Source organism: Euwallacea similis, chromosome 25, assembly GCF_039881205.1.
Source record: "Euwallacea similis isolate ESF13 chromosome 25, ESF131.1, whole genome shotgun sequence".
NCBI lineage: Eukaryota > Metazoa > Arthropoda > Insecta > Coleoptera > Curculionidae > Euwallacea > Euwallacea similis.
Window position 1 is genome coordinate 2,020,592 of NC_089633.1, and position 22,015 is coordinate 2,042,606.

General features: G+C 33.5%; 1 protein-coding gene across 1 annotated transcript; it reads left to right on the top strand.

Moving 5' to 3' along the window:
* Positions 1-12,362: 12,362 nt before the first annotated feature.
* LOC136416941 (uncharacterized) lies at positions 12,363-21,872 on the top strand. Its single transcript, XM_066402385.1, has 4 exons — positions 12,363-13,157; positions 18,311-18,458; positions 20,447-20,716; positions 21,000-21,872. The coding sequence occupies exons 1-4, from the start codon at positions 12,797-12,799 to the stop codon at positions 21,655-21,657; spliced, it is 1,437 nt and encodes a 478-aa protein (XP_066258482.1). The 5' UTR covers positions 12,363-12,796; the 3' UTR covers positions 21,658-21,872.
* Positions 21,873-22,015: the final 143 nt, after the last annotated feature.

Sequence of the window (22,015 nt, forward strand, 5' to 3'; positions counted from 1 at the left end):
AATCCATTCGATGCGAAGCTTGTCATGTTAAGGAGAAAGGCAAACTTAGGTGCAGGCCATTCTGCTGCTGTTACAACTATATACATTATTATGCATAATATAAATTTTATAATTTTTTGACAGTAAATAATAAATAAATAAATAATAAACATTTGATTTAAAATTTAATTTAGAAAAGGTATTCACTTTCTTCAACAATAATTGTAATTACACACTGTTGCGGTGACAACGAAAAACAACCAGACTTTATTAATAAATACTGTCATATACGGAAATGTCAAACATATTGTTTTGTTTCATTTCAAAGCCAACTGGGTTTTAAATTTAATGTTTATTTAATGAATCATAGTGTCCACCGATTTGTTAAATCTCAATTTTCTCAAACACTGTTAAAAATTTCGACTTTCAACAGGAGTACCTTTTTTACGTAAAAATCTTAAACGTTAATATCTCTCTCATAAAATCGTCAATAAAATTAAGTATAAAAAGGTTTAGACACATTTTAGCACTACCGGCCTCTGGAAAAATGTGGCAATTTCGTTCTAGGGATTCAGAAACAGCAAAAAAGTTACAATAAAGTGCAAAATTTCATTACTTAATCTCGAAATATTGCGAAAACATTAAAAAAGAAAATCAGAAATTAACCTTTCACACCTTGTATATCGAAAATGAAGCGCTTTTCGATATATGTTTATATGAAGTTTTCGTCATATTTTGGGACCTAGAATACGCGTTTGTTAGTTACTTTACAGATAAACAAAATCTCAACTCTGTTAGACCTTACCTTACCTATAATCCAACCCTTATGGAGCATCTATCGCTTTCACATTTCTACAAGTTAAAGATGTTACATAATAAGTAAAATATGTTCCAAATTTGGTTGTGTTGTGATGACGCATTACTGAAATATGCCGTATTTTAGAAATTTACAAGCTAACTTCGGAGGTCACCATCGCCTCAACTATCAACCGCAGAAAAAAATCGACAAATCGTCATATTTTGAGGTCCCCTACACGCACCTGCTGTGTCAGTGCCGCTACCACTCATCCTGTATAAACAAATTAGAACAAAGAAAATACAAAAATAAAGAAACGGGTACCAGTCCAGATCTGCTAAGGACGGTCACGGTACCACACTGCATAAGTTAAACAAGCTCGTGTCATTACCCGAGGAACGTTCCACTTCCCAGAGTATAAGATTGGGCTTCAGAACTGCAAATGTTCTTTTTATTGCGGATAAAAACTAGAAAAGAGCAGGAGCAAATGTAATATATTTTTCCGAGGAAAAACACCCTTCCTACAAACCACATTTGTCTGAGCCTTAATGCGCCTCATGCAGCAATAATTTGCAGAAAGCCTTTATGCTTGTGAAAAATTCTTTTATCTGCATAAACTGTTATTGAACGGTAAATTTAAAATACAACAATTTTAATTATACTACATTTAAGTATCTTCTTACCCGGAAAATATTCCTCAAGTACCATCGACGTCAGATTGTATCTATGTACTAAAAGCAATAAAATTAATCCAAATTTAAATGGTGTCATTAACTATAATCTGAGTATCTAGTAAATCGGTTCTAAAGAAAAAGGCAAAATAACAAATTAAATATTAAGTAGTAATTCGCGCTCCTTTGAATAATTGCCTTATGAAGCTCGTTTCTGATCGGCCAAACAAACTTGTTTCCATCTGCGGATTGTCGTGAGAAAACTTCATGAACACTTTTGTTTAAGAACACAAAGCCATTAGTTAGTGGACAAGCAAAAAACGGGTAGTCACTTCACCCAAGCATGGGCCTCCAAAGCACCTAAATTTACCTTGTAACTTGTTAAATTAAAAGTGTTTTTGTTGAAAACATCTAGATGCGAATCCGGTTCCTTAATAATTCTCCTCAACTATTCGCCGAAACTAACATGAGTCGATCTAAATTTTGACGCTTCATTATGAAATGAAGCTTTAATGACTGGTTTTCATATATATGTTTTGACTTAGGTTTCGTTCAAGAACCTTTTAGTCTCGCTATTGATGTTGAAATCTTAATTTACTGCCAGTTGATCTAGGAATCGTCAGTAAGGAAGTTCCCCTTGTATGATAGGTAGCTATGATCAGGCCGCAGACTCAGAGTTAGTGGGTGCAGAGCAAAATTGAAGATATAAAATTACCTTCAATTTTGTCCTGAATTGTGTCTTTCGTGCCTGACGCCAAAAGTTTTTGGAGTTTATGATAATTATAAATAAACTTTATTCGCTAAACAAATACCATTATCTCTTCTTATAGGATTTGCGCAGCGACCCCATCAATTCGTTCATTAATAACTTCTTCTTGGTAGTGCATTCACTTCAATGGGACCCCTTATTCGAAGAGCTATGTTTGCACTAACGGCTTCCAAGAGTCTCTGGCTAGGACGTAGGGTTTTGCCCAAATCGAGATGGCATTATAGATTCATCATTCATGGAGATGTTCATCATTTATGGGCATGTTTACCATGCGGTAGGTAGAATACCTTGGCGTAAACGTTTAGTAACCATTGAACATACACTTAACAGAAAGATTTTTCGAAGTTGACGACTGAAGGCAAAGAAAGTGGTGTTAGGCCTCTTTGTCTTCAGAAGTTGAGATGTCTCCGCATTTCTGTTTAAGGTCTTACTTTGCTTTTTTATTAATGATCGATTTACCACGTTTTAGCTTTTTTCTCGCTTTTTACAGATTTTGCTAAGTCTGCATGAGTAAATTGACGTAATTGTGGTAGTCTGCGGAATGGATCTTAGCACCCCTAAAGGTTTTTTTTTATATATTTGCACAAAGTTTTTCTGTACATTTTTTGTACATTTTTACACCTTTAGTGCGCTTAGGATTTTAAAAATGCAATAATATACATTGTTTTGCATTTAAAAACCTCCAACACAATAATTTTTTAATTAATGTATGATATTCGCTAGTTTTATTGGATTACGAATTCTGATCATTATGAGTAATAAACAGAGTGTAACATATCGTGATGGAGATATTTTGGAGGTGATAGTGCTCTGCAAAATAATAAAAAAATGTTAATAGACCCGTGGTCAAAACGGACTATTTTCGATGTACAGGGTGGCAAAATTTCACATTTTTAAAAATATTTAACATTTTTGAAATTTCGTACACCTATTTCCTTCAAGACTCTCTACAACAAAATGTCAAAACTGTTGGTAGCCATATATAGGTGTTACATTTTTTGGATCATTCACCATTTTCTGCTTTGTATCTTTTTTTGGAAGATCCTGTAAACATTTTGATATAAAATTTAAATTCATTCTTCAATTGTTTAGCTTTTTGACCTTTTGCAGTATTTTTGCATCTTTCACCATCTTCGTAGGATTTGCAAAAATATCTATCGATACAAATTAAGAATATAAAGTAAGAAAAAAAAGTAATCGTTCGGCTCAGTTGTCGCCTATCTGAAGCAATTTGCAATATTTAACCAAATTTCTTAAAATAAAAATAAAATTAAACAAAAACAGAATTATAAAAAAATATCCTCGCAAAATATGAGAAAAAATATTAAACTTTGCCACCCTGTATACCAAAAATAGTGTGTTTTTGACACTGAGTCTATTAGTATATTTTAAAATTATTCTGCAGAGTATTATCGCTCCCTGAAATATGTCCATGATGATATGTTACACTTTGTATACTCCAACATAGGGAATTAGTTTTTTCTAATTCATAAAATAAACGCACTTGGGGTACTTCAAAGCATATGGAAACACCTTGCACAAACGACCGATATTTTCTTCGTTTTTTTTACACCGTTTTATACCGTTATTGGACATAATTTCGATGCACAACTGTTGTATTATTGGGGTTCCAGTAATGATTCGATTCGGGACGATTTTAACTGTTATTTATACATCAAGTGAATAAATTGGTTTTTCAATAACTAGCTTTAAAAGACACCATTATGGGAAGTATTGATTGATTATGAAGCCATGTATGTGCCATGTTAAAAATGATAGTTATACCGGGTGTCCAGGCGAACTTTGAACATAGTAGTTTAACATGGGAAATCGGATTTAATTTTTTTTGCTCCTGCACGAATTATCCAATTGAAAAACATTTACATGGAGATCATAGTACTCAAGACCGGTCATTATTCCGCATTTATATTTTTTAAAACTTCTAATTAGAGCCGTTTTGGCTCAAAACGTCTCCAAAATTAAAAAATTTGAATGTTCTGCGTAACTGTTCGAGAACCATGATTCGTCAAAAACACTTTGGTAAATGAATTTTCTTTTTTTACTAGTTTCTAATCAATTTTTAACTTATTTACGAGTTATTTCAGTGAAAAATCAATGAAAAACCTGAGGATAATTATCATGTGATCTACTTTGATATTTCCAAGGTAAATAAATAAATTCCTTATTGACATATTGTGACTTTGTGTTGGGTTAATTATGACCTTGACTGTAATCAATCGTTGACACATTGTAGACTTTTTCAAGGGACACCTCAATATTGCCTTGAACTCTCTGAGGGCAAATTTTTTAGGTGCTCACAACTTTACCCAACGATTATTGCCACGAATACATTGAAATCTATGAGCCTTGCCATGAACACTGTATAAATCCTTAAGTCTTTGATTTTATATTCAGCTATAAAGATACAGTGTGTCTAGGTGAATGCCCATTAGAAGTATTTAGAGATCCGCGAAAGCTAGAAAATCACAATTGAATATGCAGCTATTTAAGCTCAAGATCAATTGATTGAAAATATTTTCAAAATTGCGACATTTCCGGAAGTATCGGAAATTTGTTATTTAATTTTTTTAAATTTTATAAATGTAATGGCTATTTAAACAAAAATTATGAATCCATTTTGAATTTCAGGTCAATTTTTCATAATATACTGCTGACCTAGAATGTCAAGTTTCGGAGATAAAAATTGTTTTATGTCAAAATCGGCAAAAATCTTGTGAGTAATAAAAATTTGATATAATGGAACTAGTAAGTACAAAACAACAAAATTTTGCCAGTAAAAAGTCAAAACATTGCACTTCGTTTTTCTCAGTTGAATTTTGATAATTATCCACAGGGCGGCCTATAAAATAAATTGAACTAGGCCAATACAAAAATGCTGAAAAAAACATTTACAAGATTTTATACAAGCTCGTACACAAGATTTTTTTTCAGTTATTTGAGTTGAGACCAAGAGTACTTCCGGACAAAAAAATGTTTGGGAACAAATGGTGGACATTTTAAACAATTATTCAAATAATTTGTTGACATGTAATTAAGGATATTACATCACCGAGCAACTAACTATGTTTTGAATATATATTTTTTAACTTTCAAATTTCAACTCAAATAACTGAAAAAAAATCTAATATAAGAATAGGAAAATGTTACATGACTGAATGCAGAATGAATGGCCTTTTAGCCTATGTAATAAAATACGGGGTGTCCCATTTGAAGGAAATGACTTTTCGGCATTTTTTGTATTGGCCTAGTTCAATTTATTTTGCGGACCACCTTGTAGATGATTATAAAAATTGCATCTGAAAAGAATGAAGTGCAGTGTTTTGATTTTTTACTGGAACAATTTTGTTGTTCTATCTTTGGTAATTCCACTATAATACTTTTTTACACAGAAGATTTTTGCCTATTTTGATATAAAACAATTTTTACCTCCAAAAGTTTATATTTTAAGTTAGCAATATTTAAATGAAGTTAATGACCTGAAACTCAACACAGAATCATAAAAAAATAGAAAACAGCCATTTCATTTAAAATAACAAAGGTGTTGTAAATTTCCGATACTTCCTGGAGTGCCGTCATTTTGAAAACATTTTCAATCGATAGATCTTGAGCTCGAACGGCTGCCTCCCACATTGCGATTTTCTAGCTTCCGCGGTTCTCTAAATGTTTTTAATAGGCCCTCAGCTAAAGACACCCTGTATAGTAAACATATTTCCACGCATGCTATTCCCTAGAATAATTTGTAACACTTAATTTACAGTTAGCACTTAAAACCGCCTTACATCAGAAACTGTAACAAGCAGCAAAACCAGAAATACGGTTCCTGTGCAATTATTCTACCATCAGAGTGATTATAACAACGTAGACCAGTATGATCATTCTTAATGACCTAAGTACCGCTTATTCGTATTGTAGGTTATGCTTTTAAGCATCTAATAGTTCATAACAGTACACATTAATAGTACATATACATACAGGGTGTTTCAATGAAAACTTTCCACCACGGCTATTTTGGTTAGTTGTAAAAATATTGTAAAGCGCCAAGACACATCGAGTCAGTTTTCGACGAAGACTCATGATGGCGCGGATTTTAAATTTATTGAAATAGCCCCCTTTGTAGGGGTGCAATCAGCAATCATGGAATTTCAATTGGATCCATGGGTCGAGTGACCCCTCATTTTAAAGGTAATCAAATTCTCTTTTACGTAATACCCAATTTTTGTATTTTTAATCACCAGTTCTGAGGAAAATAACGATGCGACGAAATATTCACAAAATCCCTTTGATGATCTCGAATAAACAATTTTTTTTCATTATCATAACAACACTTTTATTTTCCTGAAGGAATCCACACACAAAATTGTTAAACACGTTATTTACATTTAGCTCAGCAATTTAAAATTGATTTAGTACTTCTTCCTCCCTTTGAGCTTTACTCCACGGTAGAAAGGGTTGAATTAATTTCGCTTTATTTTAAGAATAACGATTGCGCTCGAGTAACAGCAAAAATTTTCAATGAAAGGCACCCAGAGAAGACTACTTCCCATGTTTACGTAATTTCTTTGGTACGAAAATTTCGAGAAACAGGTCTGTACCAAATAAAAAGCAGCAATCTAAAAATCCGGTCAGAAATGAAGCCACCGAAATCGCTGCAGTTGGCCAAATGGAAGCAGATCGTGTCTTAAATTATACTCAAACTATGAGAAGTTTTAGGTGTCCCTGCGACGAGTTGCTGGCGTACTTTGAAAACTTGCAAGTATAACCCCTGTAAGATTAAACTGGTCTATAAATTCAACGAGGACAAACTCGACCATTGTCTTCAGTATTGTGAAGTGTTAGCTGATAGACTTGTGGCTAATTCCAATATACTTTATTCGATTTGCTTTTCGGACAAATGTAACGGATGTTTGTAAATGGATTGGTTGATCGCCATAACTATCGATATTGGAGTGATTCCAATTCAAGGCTTTTCAGAGAAGAACATACTCAATACCTTTAAAGGCTAAACGTTTGGGCTGGAATTCCTGGTGACCAGGTGATTGGATCACTTTTTTTCCGAAATGTTTCAATGGGGAATTATATTGAATCTTCTGCAAACTCACATCTATCCGATGATTGTGGAAGCCATCGAAAACAATCAAAACATTATAGGAAACGATGTATGGTTTCAACAGGATAGGGCACCTCCGCATTTTACAACAGCAGTACGCCAATTTCTGGATGAAAATTTTCTCAATTACCGTCGTCGAGGATTGATTGAGTGGCCTCCCAGGTCACCTGATTTAACACTATTCGACTTTTATGGAGGTACTTAAAATCAAAAATGTATGTAATCCAACCGGATTCCCTGGAAGAATTAAGAAGACGGATAATGGAAGAGTGTTGCCTAATCACCCCTGAAGTTCTAGGAAATGTTGTAAGAAATATGGAGTAACGTTTATTTTACTGCATGGAGGTGGAGGGAAATCATTTTGAACATTTAATTAGTCAATTTTATTTAATTGTTTGGATAGGTCCTAGGAGCATTATTTTTCTCAGAGCTAGTGGTCAAAAACAAATAAAATGGATATTATGTAAAAGAGAATTTTATTACGTTTAAAATGAGAGGTTACTCATTTGAAATTCCAAAGCTGCTTGCACTCCCATAGAGGGGGTTATTTCAATAAATTTAAAATCTGTGCTATTATGAACCCCCGTCGAAAACCGAATCGACGTGTCTTGGAGTTTTACGATACTTTCGCAATTATCCAAAATAACCGCGGTGAAAAATGTTTGTAGGAACACCATGTATAGACAAATAATGATATGTAATTCATATCCGGTTGAAGCTTTGTTATCCTTTCTCTTAACTCGGTCGTTCGTTTGGCCCTCTCAATCCAACAACCTTAGTTGTATCCCATTACTTCCGACCAAACTGTGGTAAAAAGGACTATTAGTATGAGAAGAAAAACCGATGGTGTTTGCATTTCTTACTGCAGAATGACCTAGTTCTTAGGCAGCTGCAGGATGTAATAAAATAAATTTAATTGGATTTATAGCATCCTTCTTGTATGAGTAACGATATTTAAATTTCCAAGATCACCCGCATTTGCGAGTACATACTGAAGCGCATCAGCTATTCTGTGTGGGGTCTACATAGTCGCTACAAGAAGGTAGGTACAATGGCCCAAGTGACAAATTTATAACCATGACTCTGACTATCAAGGTAGGTATGGTACCATCAACGACGGATAAACTTTTTCTTTTTTATGGAAGAACCGGAATTCTCTGGGATGATCGGGAATTTTGTCATTAAACTTTAGAGCCATATAAATTTCCTCAAGTTTATTCGAATATGTATCTAAATGTGATTCCTTTTTATTATCTACCAAAGCACGCAAAAATGCATGTACTCACCGGATGAAATTATACCCAATATGAAGTTATGTGTAAATTCAATACCTGCACCGGGTTATTACCGGTTATAACATAAGGCCAGAATGCGGAAGATCTTTTTGAAAAATTTGCCTTTCTCTTGCAATGTCGTGAGATAACCTCAAGACAGATATGCGCTATATTGTGTAAGTGGTAGTTGGCTGGCGATCTGTAGTTAGGATCAAATTTCCTCTCGCGGGAATGGAATGCTTTATTGTGTTCGTTTTGTGGCTATTTTGTTTCAGAATGGAAGGAAATTGCCATCAGAAGTTAATAATAATTACATAATTATATAAATAAATATGATATAGATTGCTGTAATAATAATTATATAGTACATGGACGAAATGGATTAATGGATACGTGGCGGGATTACAAAAAACTTCCTCTAGTAGATCTTCGCCTTCTTTAATTTGATTACAATACTATATGGTCTATTTTTGAAGAGGCTTATGACAATATTTTACCATCAATCCACGTAGATTTCTCTTCTACTACAATTTACCTTCAGCCCTTTATGATGAGCTCTAGCGAATGATACTCGATGACCAATGTATATGTGAGTGTTTTTAGGTACGTAGCCAAACTTCAAGGGGTAATTCTTTGAGCGATTCTAAGACGAAAAGTGGCTCTGGTAATGCTTTTTTTTTAAGATACAGTGTGTCAAACGTTTTTTGAAAAATTATTACATACATATTAAGAAAAACTCCTAAATAACAAGAAAATGCAAACTAATATGACAATGAAATTTGATGACAGTTTTTAATGGAGTACAAAGAAATTGTTTAAGCTAGAAATTGTGTCTCTTTTTACTAGTGGCGTGCACAGGGGTAACGCCGGAAATTTAAGAAAAATGCTTTATTTAAACTAAATTTAAACAAATTTTAAACATTTTTTAGTAACAAACATTTAATAATAAGTAAATGCAAAATTTCAACAAAATTAGCTAAATGGTTATTAAGATTTTTACGAAAAAACGATAAAAGAAAAATTGACACCCCATGTGTTGAAAATGAAGCATTACCCAATCCATGTTTATATAAACTTTTCGTCTTAGAATCACTCCTTGAACTTTGGCCACATACTTAAATAACACCCTATATAATGACCGAAGTATACGTTCTTCGATCATTTCTTAATAATACCGAGTAGTATATCCATGGAATGCATCACCAAAGCAAGTCTGTAAAGACTACCCGACGTATCAACCAGGAACCGCTAGTATTGTCGGAACCAATATTTTTGTCTCTGATTTCCATAGTGCCATTCTCTACAGAGAAACCTTGAAATGATCCTCATAACCCCCTCTGAAAACCTTCTGCCAGTTCTTCTTTCAAAATTGTATCCCCTTAGAATTTTCGATACATTTTTCCAAGTAGTTCTCCTTCTGAGGTCAAATCCACCGCAGTTTCGCTTCAACATTCGGCACTCTTAGTGACTTCTTCGTATCGAACCAAGTTCGAGTCATCATCAGATTGTCGTCGAATCCGTACTAAGCCCCATTAGTCCAAAGGTCTGTCGGGGATCGCTTCTAAACGTTATGCTATTTGCAGCTTTTCCGTTGTAATAGTTAACGCAAATTCCTCGTAGTGGTATACAGAGATAGTCAGACAACTCATTCATTAGAAAATTTTTCACTTCCTCCCATCAGAACTCAATGAAATTTGGTTTCATGCTAGAATCGAATATTTTGAATTGTAGTAAAATATTTAAAAAATGGCGGCAGTTTCGGTTATACCGGAAGTAGCTACCAACTTCATTATTTTAAATGAAATCTAATTTTTTTTATCATTTTCGGATTTCTCGTTAAATTTTAAAGCTAGTTTATGTAGTGCCTTACGTCTAAAATTTATCGTTTTCGAGTTATATCGAAAATTTTAAATATTTTGACATTTGTAGGATTCCGCGAAAATTAGTATTGTGCACTAACTGCTGAAAATTTTGTAATCGGTGTTCTGAGGCTCCAAGAGGGCCTAATAAGCTACGTTTTGACGTATTTCAATTTGATAAAAAATCTTCCACAACCCCCGAAATATGCCTCCGAAACTACATTCTTACAAATCTCAACGACTTGTTTATTTCAAATGGAACACCCAGTATCTTAAAGCATTTTCGAGTCTAGAATTTAATTCTATATCAAATATTATTAAAGTTCTCTGGACTGATTCTGGACAGGTCTTTTTTGAAGCTTCAGAACACCAATTCCAAAATTCGCAGCGGTTAACGCATAATACTGATTTTCGTAGGATCTTGCGTCTGTGAAAATTTTCAAATTTTTTAGTGGTGAAATTTCCGGAAATGGTAAATTTTAGACATAAGATACTTTACATAAACTATCCTTAAAATTTAACGAGAAATCCAAAAATGACAAAAAATAAGGGGTTCCATTTAAAATAACAAAGTAGGTAGCTACTTTGGGTATAATCGGAAGTGCTGCCAGAATTTAAGGTGCTCGATTTTAGCATGAAATGAAATTTCATTGGGTTCCGATAGTAGGAAGTGAAAAATTTTCTAATGGATGGGTTGTGTGGCTAATCTTGTATAGGGCGTTACGAATTTGATGCATTAGCATTGCTGTCTTTGTAATTATACAAAATAGAGAGTTAGTAAATTGAGGCAAAGTTGCGCATTTGAATGCGGAATAATCTGATAATTGAAAAGTATCCCATTAGTTTTGGAAATATTTGCAAAAAAACTGGAAAAATCAAGATCTGTATGAATACTCTCAGACTTCTATATTGTTTGTAATATTTTTTTGGATGATTTTGCTTCACCAAAACACAGGCTTTCGGATGCAATAATTGTGTTATCAATACACTAAAATGTGGGGTCAAATAGGTATAATCCCTTATTAACACATTGGAATGAATTTATGTCTAAGAGTAATCAATAAGGAAGTAAAAAGTAAACTATACAGGGTGTTATTTAAATACTTGGCCAAACTTCAAGGGGTGGCTCTTTGAGTGATTCTAAGACGAAAAGTTTATATAAACATAGATCAGATAATGCTTCGTTTTCAAGATACAGGATGTCAAACCGTTTTAAAAAAATCGTTTTCTCGTCAAAATCTTAATAATCCTTTAGCCGATTTTGTTGTAATTTGACAGTGTTATTTATGGGTCTCTGACTTTTTTAAACTTCAATATTTTTCCACATCAAGCAAGCAAAAAGAAACTTAATGGAAAAAAAATTCAAGAGACAAAAAAGTTGTATTTTTAGTTGCTTTAGGCAAAAAAATTAAAAAGATTTGAAACTTCAGTGCCACATAAATAACAATATTAACCATAAATAACACTGTCAAATTTCACCAAAATCTGCTGAAGGATTATTAAGGTTTTTACGATAAAACGATTTAAAAAAAAAACTTGACATCCTGTATTTTGATAACGACACATTACCGGACCTCTGTTTATATAAGATTTTCGTCTTAGAATAATTCAAAGAATCACCCCGTGAAGTTTGGTCACGTACTTAAGTCATAACTTGTATAATACGTAGTTGAATGGGAATGGGATAGGACTGTTGAATCGCAAGTAAATGGAAGAGATGGAAATAAAACTGACGCGAAATGTAGACTTATGGCATGATGGTAGATGTAGTATGTACATGTAGATTATCATTATTAGAATTCACATCTGATCTCTAATTGGCCCTTCGCGCAGAAGCCTAAAGGCGCAAATCATGTACCTCAATAATGTCAGACATCACATTTTCAAAGGCAATTTCAAGTCATAATCACATCTACATGGCCTCGCGTTATTTGATCTATGATAGTGTCCGCAATGGTTCGTGTAAATTAAGACCTTGCGGCGTAAAATCATAGGCCGTAACGAACGTTAGATCGAAAAGTGTTCTAATCGTGACAAAACCAACAATAAGACACTCTCGAGTCACAGTGTGCCGTGAGAATTGAAAAAGAGAAAAACAACAGCTAGTGCCCATTCAGCCTAAGTAGGCTAGGAAGACAAGTGAATCATTCCGATGTTCTCTTCGTTTGCGCGCCGTCATTTTGGATTCAACTGTTTTAGCGCTCGGCCAACCGTGTTATTTCGCGGGCGCGATTTTACGCATTGCCACTTTTTAATTTTTAAATATCACAAATCTTTCGTCTTCGGTTTGTCTCTCTAGAAGGAACGAATTAAAAATGATATGACCCTACAAATCCATTGGGCTTCAATCTTACTGGTCATCACAGTCTTCTTGTTCTTCTACAACATCACCAACCCCATAGAATTGAAGGGTGAAGAAAAAGTGACCGCGGGCCGAGGATCTTCAGTTACAGTGAAAAGGATTGTGGCTTATTCCCTGAAGAAACAGATTGAGCTTGAAGGCGAAGAAATAATTTGTGATGAAGGATTTGGGAATATTCAGGTGCAAATAATTATAGAGGAAAGCCCCTCAGGTGTTTGGAGCAAAGTTGAGGGTTCTCAAGTGTATTTGACTTCGTTGGTTGCTCTGGACAAGAGACTCGAACCCTTTCAGTACTTAAGGGCTGTTGCTGTGGTTAAAGGTAAGGAAGAACGATTTTTTAGGGTGTTAAGTTATTGTAAAGAGGTTCCATGTAGTGAACCGCTAAAACTTCTTTTGAATAGCAGAAACTGAGCTAATCTGGACAAAAAATAGATACTCCAATCTTCACCATTGTACATTATTTCTTCTAGATGCTTTTATGGTTAACAAGCTCAGTCAATGATTAATATCAAGGACCAATAAAAAAATAACAATGATTTATTAGGAATCATTGTGGCAAGTGGACACTAAGTAACGCAGTTTTTTACCATAGCGCAGCATATAAATTGTGTCTCAAATTGGTTCTACATGAATGGGGTTCTCTTATATGGGGTTACCGTAAGAAACGCAGCATCTGTTAAATGGAGAAAGTTTTACTGTATTTTATGAAAAACTCACGAGAACGACCATTTTTAACAAAGCTATGTGAAAATGCGAAAATCCAAAATGAAGCGAATGAAAATTTTCAAATTTTCCGCGCAGAAGTCGGAAACAAATAACAATAAAAATGTTCTTTGTAATGGCATTTTCTGTGTAAAAGGTGAACTTTTACTCTAAAACCGATGATTGAATTTCATCGAAGAACTACAAGGCAGAGTTTTAAAGCAGAGAAAACAGCAGATTTCAATATTTTTTGCAAGATAGCAGGAATAATTATTGAGACTCATTAACTAGTTCATTAGCAGAAGGCCCATGAGAAGTCAGCTTTATGATGAAGGCAAACAAAATAAGAGTGTTTCACCGTCTCCTTGCAAGTCCTATTCAGTATACATAATATTATGGAACTTAAAACGCTTTAATGAAAATTTCTCCTTTGAAGTTGTTCTAGATGTCTGGAAGCCGAAGGATTAAAATTACACAGATAAAAACTACATCAGATAAAAAAGGCGAATGCTACAAAAAGAACTGAAATGTGAAATTTTTAGTGTGACACATCTATCAATATAATTGATTAAATTAAATTTAATCGCACGTTCCAAGCGGAAAAAATGATTATGCTGCTTGCCACCTTATCCCACTATCAATCTTTAATCCAATTACGCTAATGAACAACGTTCCAAATATCAACATTTTTCTATGAATATTAATACAGGTATTATTAACACAAAAATTTTAATTCTTTGAGCTGGCGCGATAGTGATGCAAATTGGTATCACTGAGCCTTCCTCTTAAGCACGTTAATGGATAAACTGTTTAATGATGCATGTTAATACCTGCGAAGTTTAAATTTATTACCTTAACTGGATTTCTCGAATTTAGAACTGTATTAAAATTTTATAGAAGGGATATGTTATTACGTGATCTGATTGACAAACCCATTTCTGCGAGGGGCGTTATTAACGAAATTATAGATTATTCTTTCTGGACCAATCGACGACACGGTCGGTTATTACAGTTCGACGTGATCTAGATAAAATGAAGGAAAACGACGAGCAAAATTGGCAGGAATTGATGATTTTGCTTATAGCGTTCGATTCTGTAATTCGTATTCCATTAGAAGGCATTACATGCAAATTGGGATCGATAAGCATCGAGATACCGGGTACAACATTTCTTTGATAGTTAAAGATCTAAATGGAAGTATTTATTGTGCAATTGGGAAACAGACGGGAGTTCAGTTTTCATTTATTATCTGATTCTCTGATCTGAGATTAGATTGGTATATTTTACTCAAATATAGAAGGCGAGACTAATTTATGGCAGTTTCATTACAGTATTTCAGCAATTAGACTTGGATCGATTGCACTTGAATATCGAAAGGTCAATTATGTATAGAACGAGATCTCGGACATAATTGGGTAGTTAATATTCTGCCGAATTCCTCATTATACCTCCACTATACAGTGCGGCTCACCAGGAACCGCCATTAAATGTTTTGAGAAAACTATGAGTAATAAAGTTACGAAAAATTAGCAGTTTGGTAAGAGTCATGGGGCGATCTCATCTAAAATATTTTCATTGACGTCACACTTCCGGTTGTGCCAGAAGTCGATACTTGTTAGCTTATTTAACACCCTTCGGAACACCCTATATATTTTTGGATTTTAAGTTCACTTTTAATACAAGTTTATTAATACGTTGGCTTTCTTAGAATTAATAGTTTTTAACTAGTATTAATAAACATGTATTAAAGTTGAACGTGGAATTCAAAAATGCAACAACGTATAGGGTGTTCCATTTAAAATAAGTAAGCCGGTATCGACTTCCGGTACAACCGGAAGTGTGACGTCATTGAAAATACTTTAGATGAGGTCACTCCAAAACTCTTACCAAACCGCTAAATTTTCGTAACTTTTCTATTTATAGTTTTTCCAAAATGTCTAATGGCGGTTACCGGTGGTACACCCTGTATTGCAGTGTAAAAATTTTTGGATTACTCAAAAGCGCCTAAAACTAGATTTCAGAGCAGTTTTTCGGAAAATCAAAAATCCAAAACTCGAATTGAGAGCTATCGACCTTTTAAAGTGAGTGGAACATATAAATTGCTCATCGAGTGATTTCGAATAATTTAAAATTCGGTGACTAGCAGGATCTACTACAATTTGTCCCGCCAATGGACAACTATTCGAAATTGATCGGTTCGTTTAAAACAATTTCAAATTTCCATTAACATGCACCATCATCTTGATCTAATCTAGTCTAATAGAACCTAAAATCTTCTTATTGTTCCGCTAGCAAACTTGGTTGACCGTAAATTACCTTTTATACGCAACTTGGCATTCATTTATTCGCAAATAGAAAAGAATTCTTTGCATTTATAAAGACTCTATCGCTGGGAATCGATCTTGACTTGAGGCCTTTTATTATTCAAGACCTGTTATGTGTTAGGCCTATTTTCAATTATTGAAGATCGCGTTTTAACCCCCTACTGATTCATTTTTATTTATGTTTCTTTCACAAGGATAATTTGTGATATTCTTTTTGATTCATGGTTGTCACGAAGAAGAGCTTCAGGGTAATGAAATTTCCCTTACTAAATTCATTCTTGATTAGTGAACTCGCCATTATGTAACTACTATAAATACTGTACTAAACTAATGGTATAATTTCAAAATCACTTGAATTTCATACCGTGATTCTTAACTAACGCTTGTTCGATCTTCCTTGCGTCTCTCCTGAACGATAGAAATTTCAAAAATTCCGCGTAACATTCGTCAGCTTTGATGAAAACATCCAAAGGTTTTCTTTACTTGATTCGGTTTTGGCAAACTCTTGACACCTTCTCTTAAGATCAATCACGAGTACCCGTTAAGACTAGTTACATTTGAGCCGGGAATTTGAGCAATTCACTGACACAACTAAGGGATATTTCAATAAATCTAATAGAATTAAACAGCACAATATAAAATATAAGAAAGGCAACATCTCAAAGTACAAGACGGTCCAATTTAATGAGATTTCGGGTTTTCTTAGAACCTGTAGGAGATATTAAAAAATTTCCTAGGCTTGACTAGGTTCGTACAAACTGCATCGACAAATATGAAATTTTCTTCCTATCATAAAATTCTCGATGATTCAAAAATTTCTCCGTAAGGATAAATCATGAAATATTTTCTGCTTTACCCCGAAATCGTAATATCTCCTTATCTGATAAGTAGGATCAAAAGGTTCTTGCTCAGCCTTTCTTAAGCAATATTAAAATACTGTAAAATCCAGCATTTTGCATATGTATAAACACTGATGTACGGGGAAAAAAACCATTAAGTGATACTTACCTGAAAAAATTCCGAGTATGCAGAACCAGGTCATCAATGCTGAATACATTAACGAATTAATCCCAATTATTAAATTAAAACAGAACTTGTACAGGTAGCAAAAAAGTGATGGTCTCGAAATTACAAACTGAGAATGCCTTAATTGGAATACAAATTGTATCTTGTTACCCGTTATTTCACGATGGAAAAATTCTACTGATGTTCCTCAATTTGCCACATGATTGTAGTTGAAGTTATTATCGCTATAATACCTGAAAAAGTAAACGAAGAGTAGCAATTTGTCATTGTTTCGAAATCGTTACCTTTTTTGATGGGTTAATTAACAAATAACTTACATTTCAATGCGGTAAGATGATTGTAAACCTCGCAATTGCGGCTTCAAAAAAGGTTTCGTTAAAGAATTCTAAGGATTTATAAAGCAATGTTTTGAATTAAGTCGGAAATATGAGAATTAATTATGAGAATTATTAAACATTTCGCCTTGTCAAAAAAAAATGTATAAAGTTGATGATAGCGACGCATTTTTCAACGTTGTTTTAAAATGTGTTTTACAATTGTTTCACAATGTGCCTTCTTATTTCATATTCCCAGAAAGTCATATGAGGAGCCCTTTCCCGTATCACCAACCAGAACTAACCTGAATTAACCCTTAAACATAGTTCACGCCCGTTGAAGAGTGAGGGGAAACGCCTCCTAACCAACTCATCATCTTGAAAAACCATTTATTATAATCTTTTAGTCTGAAATGAGATTTGTCGAATGCGATGTCAAAAGTATTTTCTAGAGCTTTTCCAGTTTTTAAGAAATTCAATTTTCCAGAGTTTCAAAAGCTGCTTTTAAACGATCTCAAATCATGTGTATCTCGTTATCAATAGACCCTATCAACAGCACTCTCCAGATCACTGGAAGTGTGCTCCAATTTTTTAAGAAATTAGGTGTCCATTAGTAACTTCGTCACACTCTGTATACTGCGAAGCGATACCAATACATCACTTCCTCTAATTAATTCAAAGTTTATACATCTTGTTTTAATGGCCATGCCTTAATGGCCACTGCAAAGACAGCAAGGTAATAACTTTTGCCATCGTATAGTTGGTACTACGGGTAGTACTAGAGAGTGGTTCCCTACACTCTTACGAGATAAAACTTGGACGTAACAATATATCATCACGGAATAACAATGATCATTCGTTAAATCGAAATGGAAAGTTAGTGATGCGGACTTGAAGTTAAACTGGTAGACCTCGTATGCTGGGAGGACTATAAAATAATCAATAGGGATCGGTAGATCTTAACGAAGTGGTTGTATAATCATTATAGAAGGGAGATGATAATGGGTTTGTTTCCCACGTTCTTATTAAAAAAAGCATAAGAAAAAAATCATTACCCGAAATGTGACTCTTTCCTGACTTAATTTCATGAGTTCTTTGGTTTTCAGGTAATTGGACCGAAGTAATTTACTGTCAAATCCTAATGAATGACGGTCACGTTCGAATTATTAAATCTACCGTTGCAGCCATCTGGTACGATAAATGGGACACGAATGACAACAATACCTACTACAACCCAAACTTATTGTCTTGCAAGTAAGTATTTATTTGTCTGGCTTTTTCTTTATTGCTGATGGCTCTCACACTTGTTGGGTACCTACACTTAAGTACTGTTATAGCGGTGATAAATGGTTTGTGTACCACAAGAATATTTGTGTGTAAATCGATATTATTATTAGTATATATACAGGGTCCCTGAGATGACTGTACAACGCTTGACCCAAAATTCCTTAATCAACAGTAAGTCATCCTGGGCACACTTGCCTACATTTAATTTTGCTTCATTTTGTCGCTATAGGGCAACAAAGTTTTCAAATTAATACCGTTTTTTCGAAATAATTGCTGAACGCTCTTATTGATTTTCACTAATTTTGCAACTAAGAGTTACTACATAAACTAGCGTGTTTTAATATAACAAGGATCTTTTTTTAATGTGTAGAAATACCGTGCGGTCCTAAATTGTCCTCCTCCTTTAACTTTTTATCAGATTATTATTATATTTAATTCAATAGCAGCATTAAACTGGACAAAAATTACTATCTTTTGACATTTGTTTATTTTTTTTAAATGTTGCTTACGTCACCAATAGAGCACCATGACCATTTTTTCAAAAATTGAAACATGGGTTAAATGACACCTCAAATTAAGGGTCTTTCAAAATTACATTCAATGGTCTATTGCGATTTAAAATCTATTGATTAGTTTTGAGAAAAACAGTTATAAATTTGGCAAAAAATGCAATACAAATTGTTAAATAGTACGTAAACAATGAAGAATTTATTTGTTGATAGGAAATTGGGTTGTTTTCGATTTTGTGCTCACAAACCTTTGGTTAAAACAGAAAAATAATAAATAAAAATAACCAAAGACTGTAAGCATAATATCGAAAATAAGCCAATTTCTTATCAACAAATACATGTTTTCATTTTTTACGAATCATTTAGGTAACTGAGTTTGTATTGTATTTTTTTAACAAATTTATAGCTTTTTTCACAAAAATTAATTGATGGATTTTGAATTGCAATACTCTATTGAATGAAGTTTAAAAAGACCTTTAATTTGAGATGTCACTTGACCCATGTTTCTATTTCAAAAAGTCAGCCATGTTACGCTACCGGTTAACATAAGCAACATTAAAAAAATTATTCTGTTCAAAACTTGAGGAGGCTGGTGCAATTTAGAGCTGTACGGTATTAAGAATAGAGTGTAGTTCGTAAATAAAACTACATATGTATATTTGTTACCCTCTATACAAATGACACATTTTTCTCTTCCACTCACTTTATTTTTAATCTTTTTTGTCAGACACAGTTTCTCTACAAAAAAAATATTTATGATACCTTACAATTCATCATTGTTTTTTCGTCAGAATGAAAACATGAAAAGTTTTAATTTTAAATAACTACCAATTTAATTTAATTCTTATAACAAATGTTCAAAGTGTTGACCATTTTCCTGAATACATAAATTCATTTCAGAAAATGAATCTGTACTTTGGGCATCATGTCGGTTCCTTTTAACTTTGTTTTCACAGCAATGATAAACTGCAAGGTATCGTATATAATTTTTTTTGTAGAGAAAAGGTATGTCTGGTAAAAATTTTACAAGAAGCAAAACAGTTTCAAAGTAAAGTCAGCTAGTGGAAGAGATAAAAATTTAAGTCATTTGTAAAGGGGGTAACAAAAAAACAAACTTTTATTTACGAATCACGCACTATTTTTAATATTTCCACGCATTACAAAAAGATCCTGCTTCTGTCAAAACACATTAATATATGTAGCAACTCTTAGTTTCAAAATTAGTGAAAATCGATAATAGCATTTAGCAATTATTTCGAAAAAACGATATTAATTTGAAAATTTTTCGCCCTGTAGCGGCAAAACAAACTAACATTGAATATAGGTAAATTTTCCTAAAAGGCCTTATTTTTGGTTAAGTAATTTTTGATCGAGCGTGGTACATTTATTTCATCGACACCCTGTATATTTACTTCTAACTTTCAACAACATAATTCCATTTTACAGATTGCCAGAATTCGAGAATAACATAATTCCAGTTGCAGTGACATTCTCATTACGACCTTGTCATATATCAGCAAAGGACTTCCACCAAATTTTAAAAAAGGAAGGAACTAGACAAACTAATTTCACGCTATGTGTGAAGCCATTAAATTTCAAAAAAGACATTTCGTTACATATGGTACAGTGGATTGAGATGTGCAGGGTATTAGGGGCTCAGTTTTTTCACATATTTCTTCAACGAGTTACTAAGAAGACGAGGAGAGTGTTAAATTGGTAAGAAGACAAATAATGAGACGATTTTTCGTTAAAAATATCCAACATTTTCCCCCCATTATTCAACACAAGTGATCCTCTCCATTTTATTTTTACTTACACTTCTATACAGATCAACTGATTTACCTAGTAACGTGTAGGTGCAACATATTTTATTTTTATGGGCTAAAATATCAAAAAACTACCCATTAAAAAAAACGTAATCGATGATGATATAAATTTTTGAAAGTAGAATCAAAACATATCACACTCACATTAATATGTATTTTAATTTAATTTTCAGGTACAAAAAGCAATTCCCCACAATGTTTCACATAGAAGACTTTAAACCAGTTGAAGATAGCTGCCAAAATTGCTCTGCAAACTCTTTTTTTCAAAGTACCTGGCAAAGACGTCGCTATGAAGTTGTCTCTTACAATAAGTGCTTTTATCAAAACCTCAACTCTAAGTTTATTATTCCTTTAGACGTGGACGAATTTATCGTGCCGAAAAAGGTGAAATATTGGCGAAATTTGGTCGAGGGCTTGGATAATTACTACACATCCTTAATTATGCAAAACGTATATTTCTTTAAACGGAATAAGAACCGTAGCAACAAGCCTTTCTTTCTTAGAGAACTTAAAAGGAATTCAGCACCAAGCGGAAAAGGAGAAAATGGGAAGAGTTTTATATCGACAAGAAATGCCCTAACAGTATTTAACCATTATGCGCTTCATTTATTAAGGCCCGGTGTAACCAATGAGTACTTTTTGCCTTTTAAGGATGGGCAATTAAACCATTACAAGGAGTCCTGTGACCATGTGATATTTCCTGAATGTGCCGAGTATTTATCTAGTCCCACTGTCGTCGACAATGTTATTTTTAAGTATAAGAGCGAATTTTATAATAGATATAATTATGTAATTAACGAGATATGGAAGAGAAATACGAAACTGCTGTAATATAGGCAAGTGTTTTATTTGTAAGACAGACGTAAGATGGATTGAAGCAGGTTAGACGTTTTATTGGTTCAAGCTAGGAAATTCCATATGCTTTTCCTATTTTTATAATAAGTAAATACGGATGTACTCGTATTACTTGGTTATTTTATATAGGATATATGTATATAATATAATTTAGGATTTATTATTTACTCAAAACTTGAGCTTGTTATACCTATATCAATTTTTTTCTATGCATTTTGGAAAAATGAATTTCCTGTCAAAACAGTCCAAGCTTAGAGACTCTGTACTGGGTCACTGGTTCACAAATTCGCGAGATATCACCCATCAAAAATTTGAAAATTACAACAGGTGTTTA

Bases quoted from the DNA above. Each gene is read 5' to 3' on its own strand.
- LOC136416941 (XM_066402385.1), top strand. From the start codon at position 12,797: ATGACCCTACAAATCCATTGGGCTTCAATCTTACTGGTCATCACAGTC. The intron at 13,158-18,310 runs GTAAGGAAGAAC...TTTGGTTTTCAG, and splicing joins GGCTGTTGCTGTGGTTAAAG to GTAATTGGACCGAAGTAATT. The intron at 18,459-20,446 runs GTAAGTATTTAT...TCCATTTTACAG, and splicing joins CCAAACTTATTGTCTTGCAA to ATTGCCAGAATTCGAGAATA.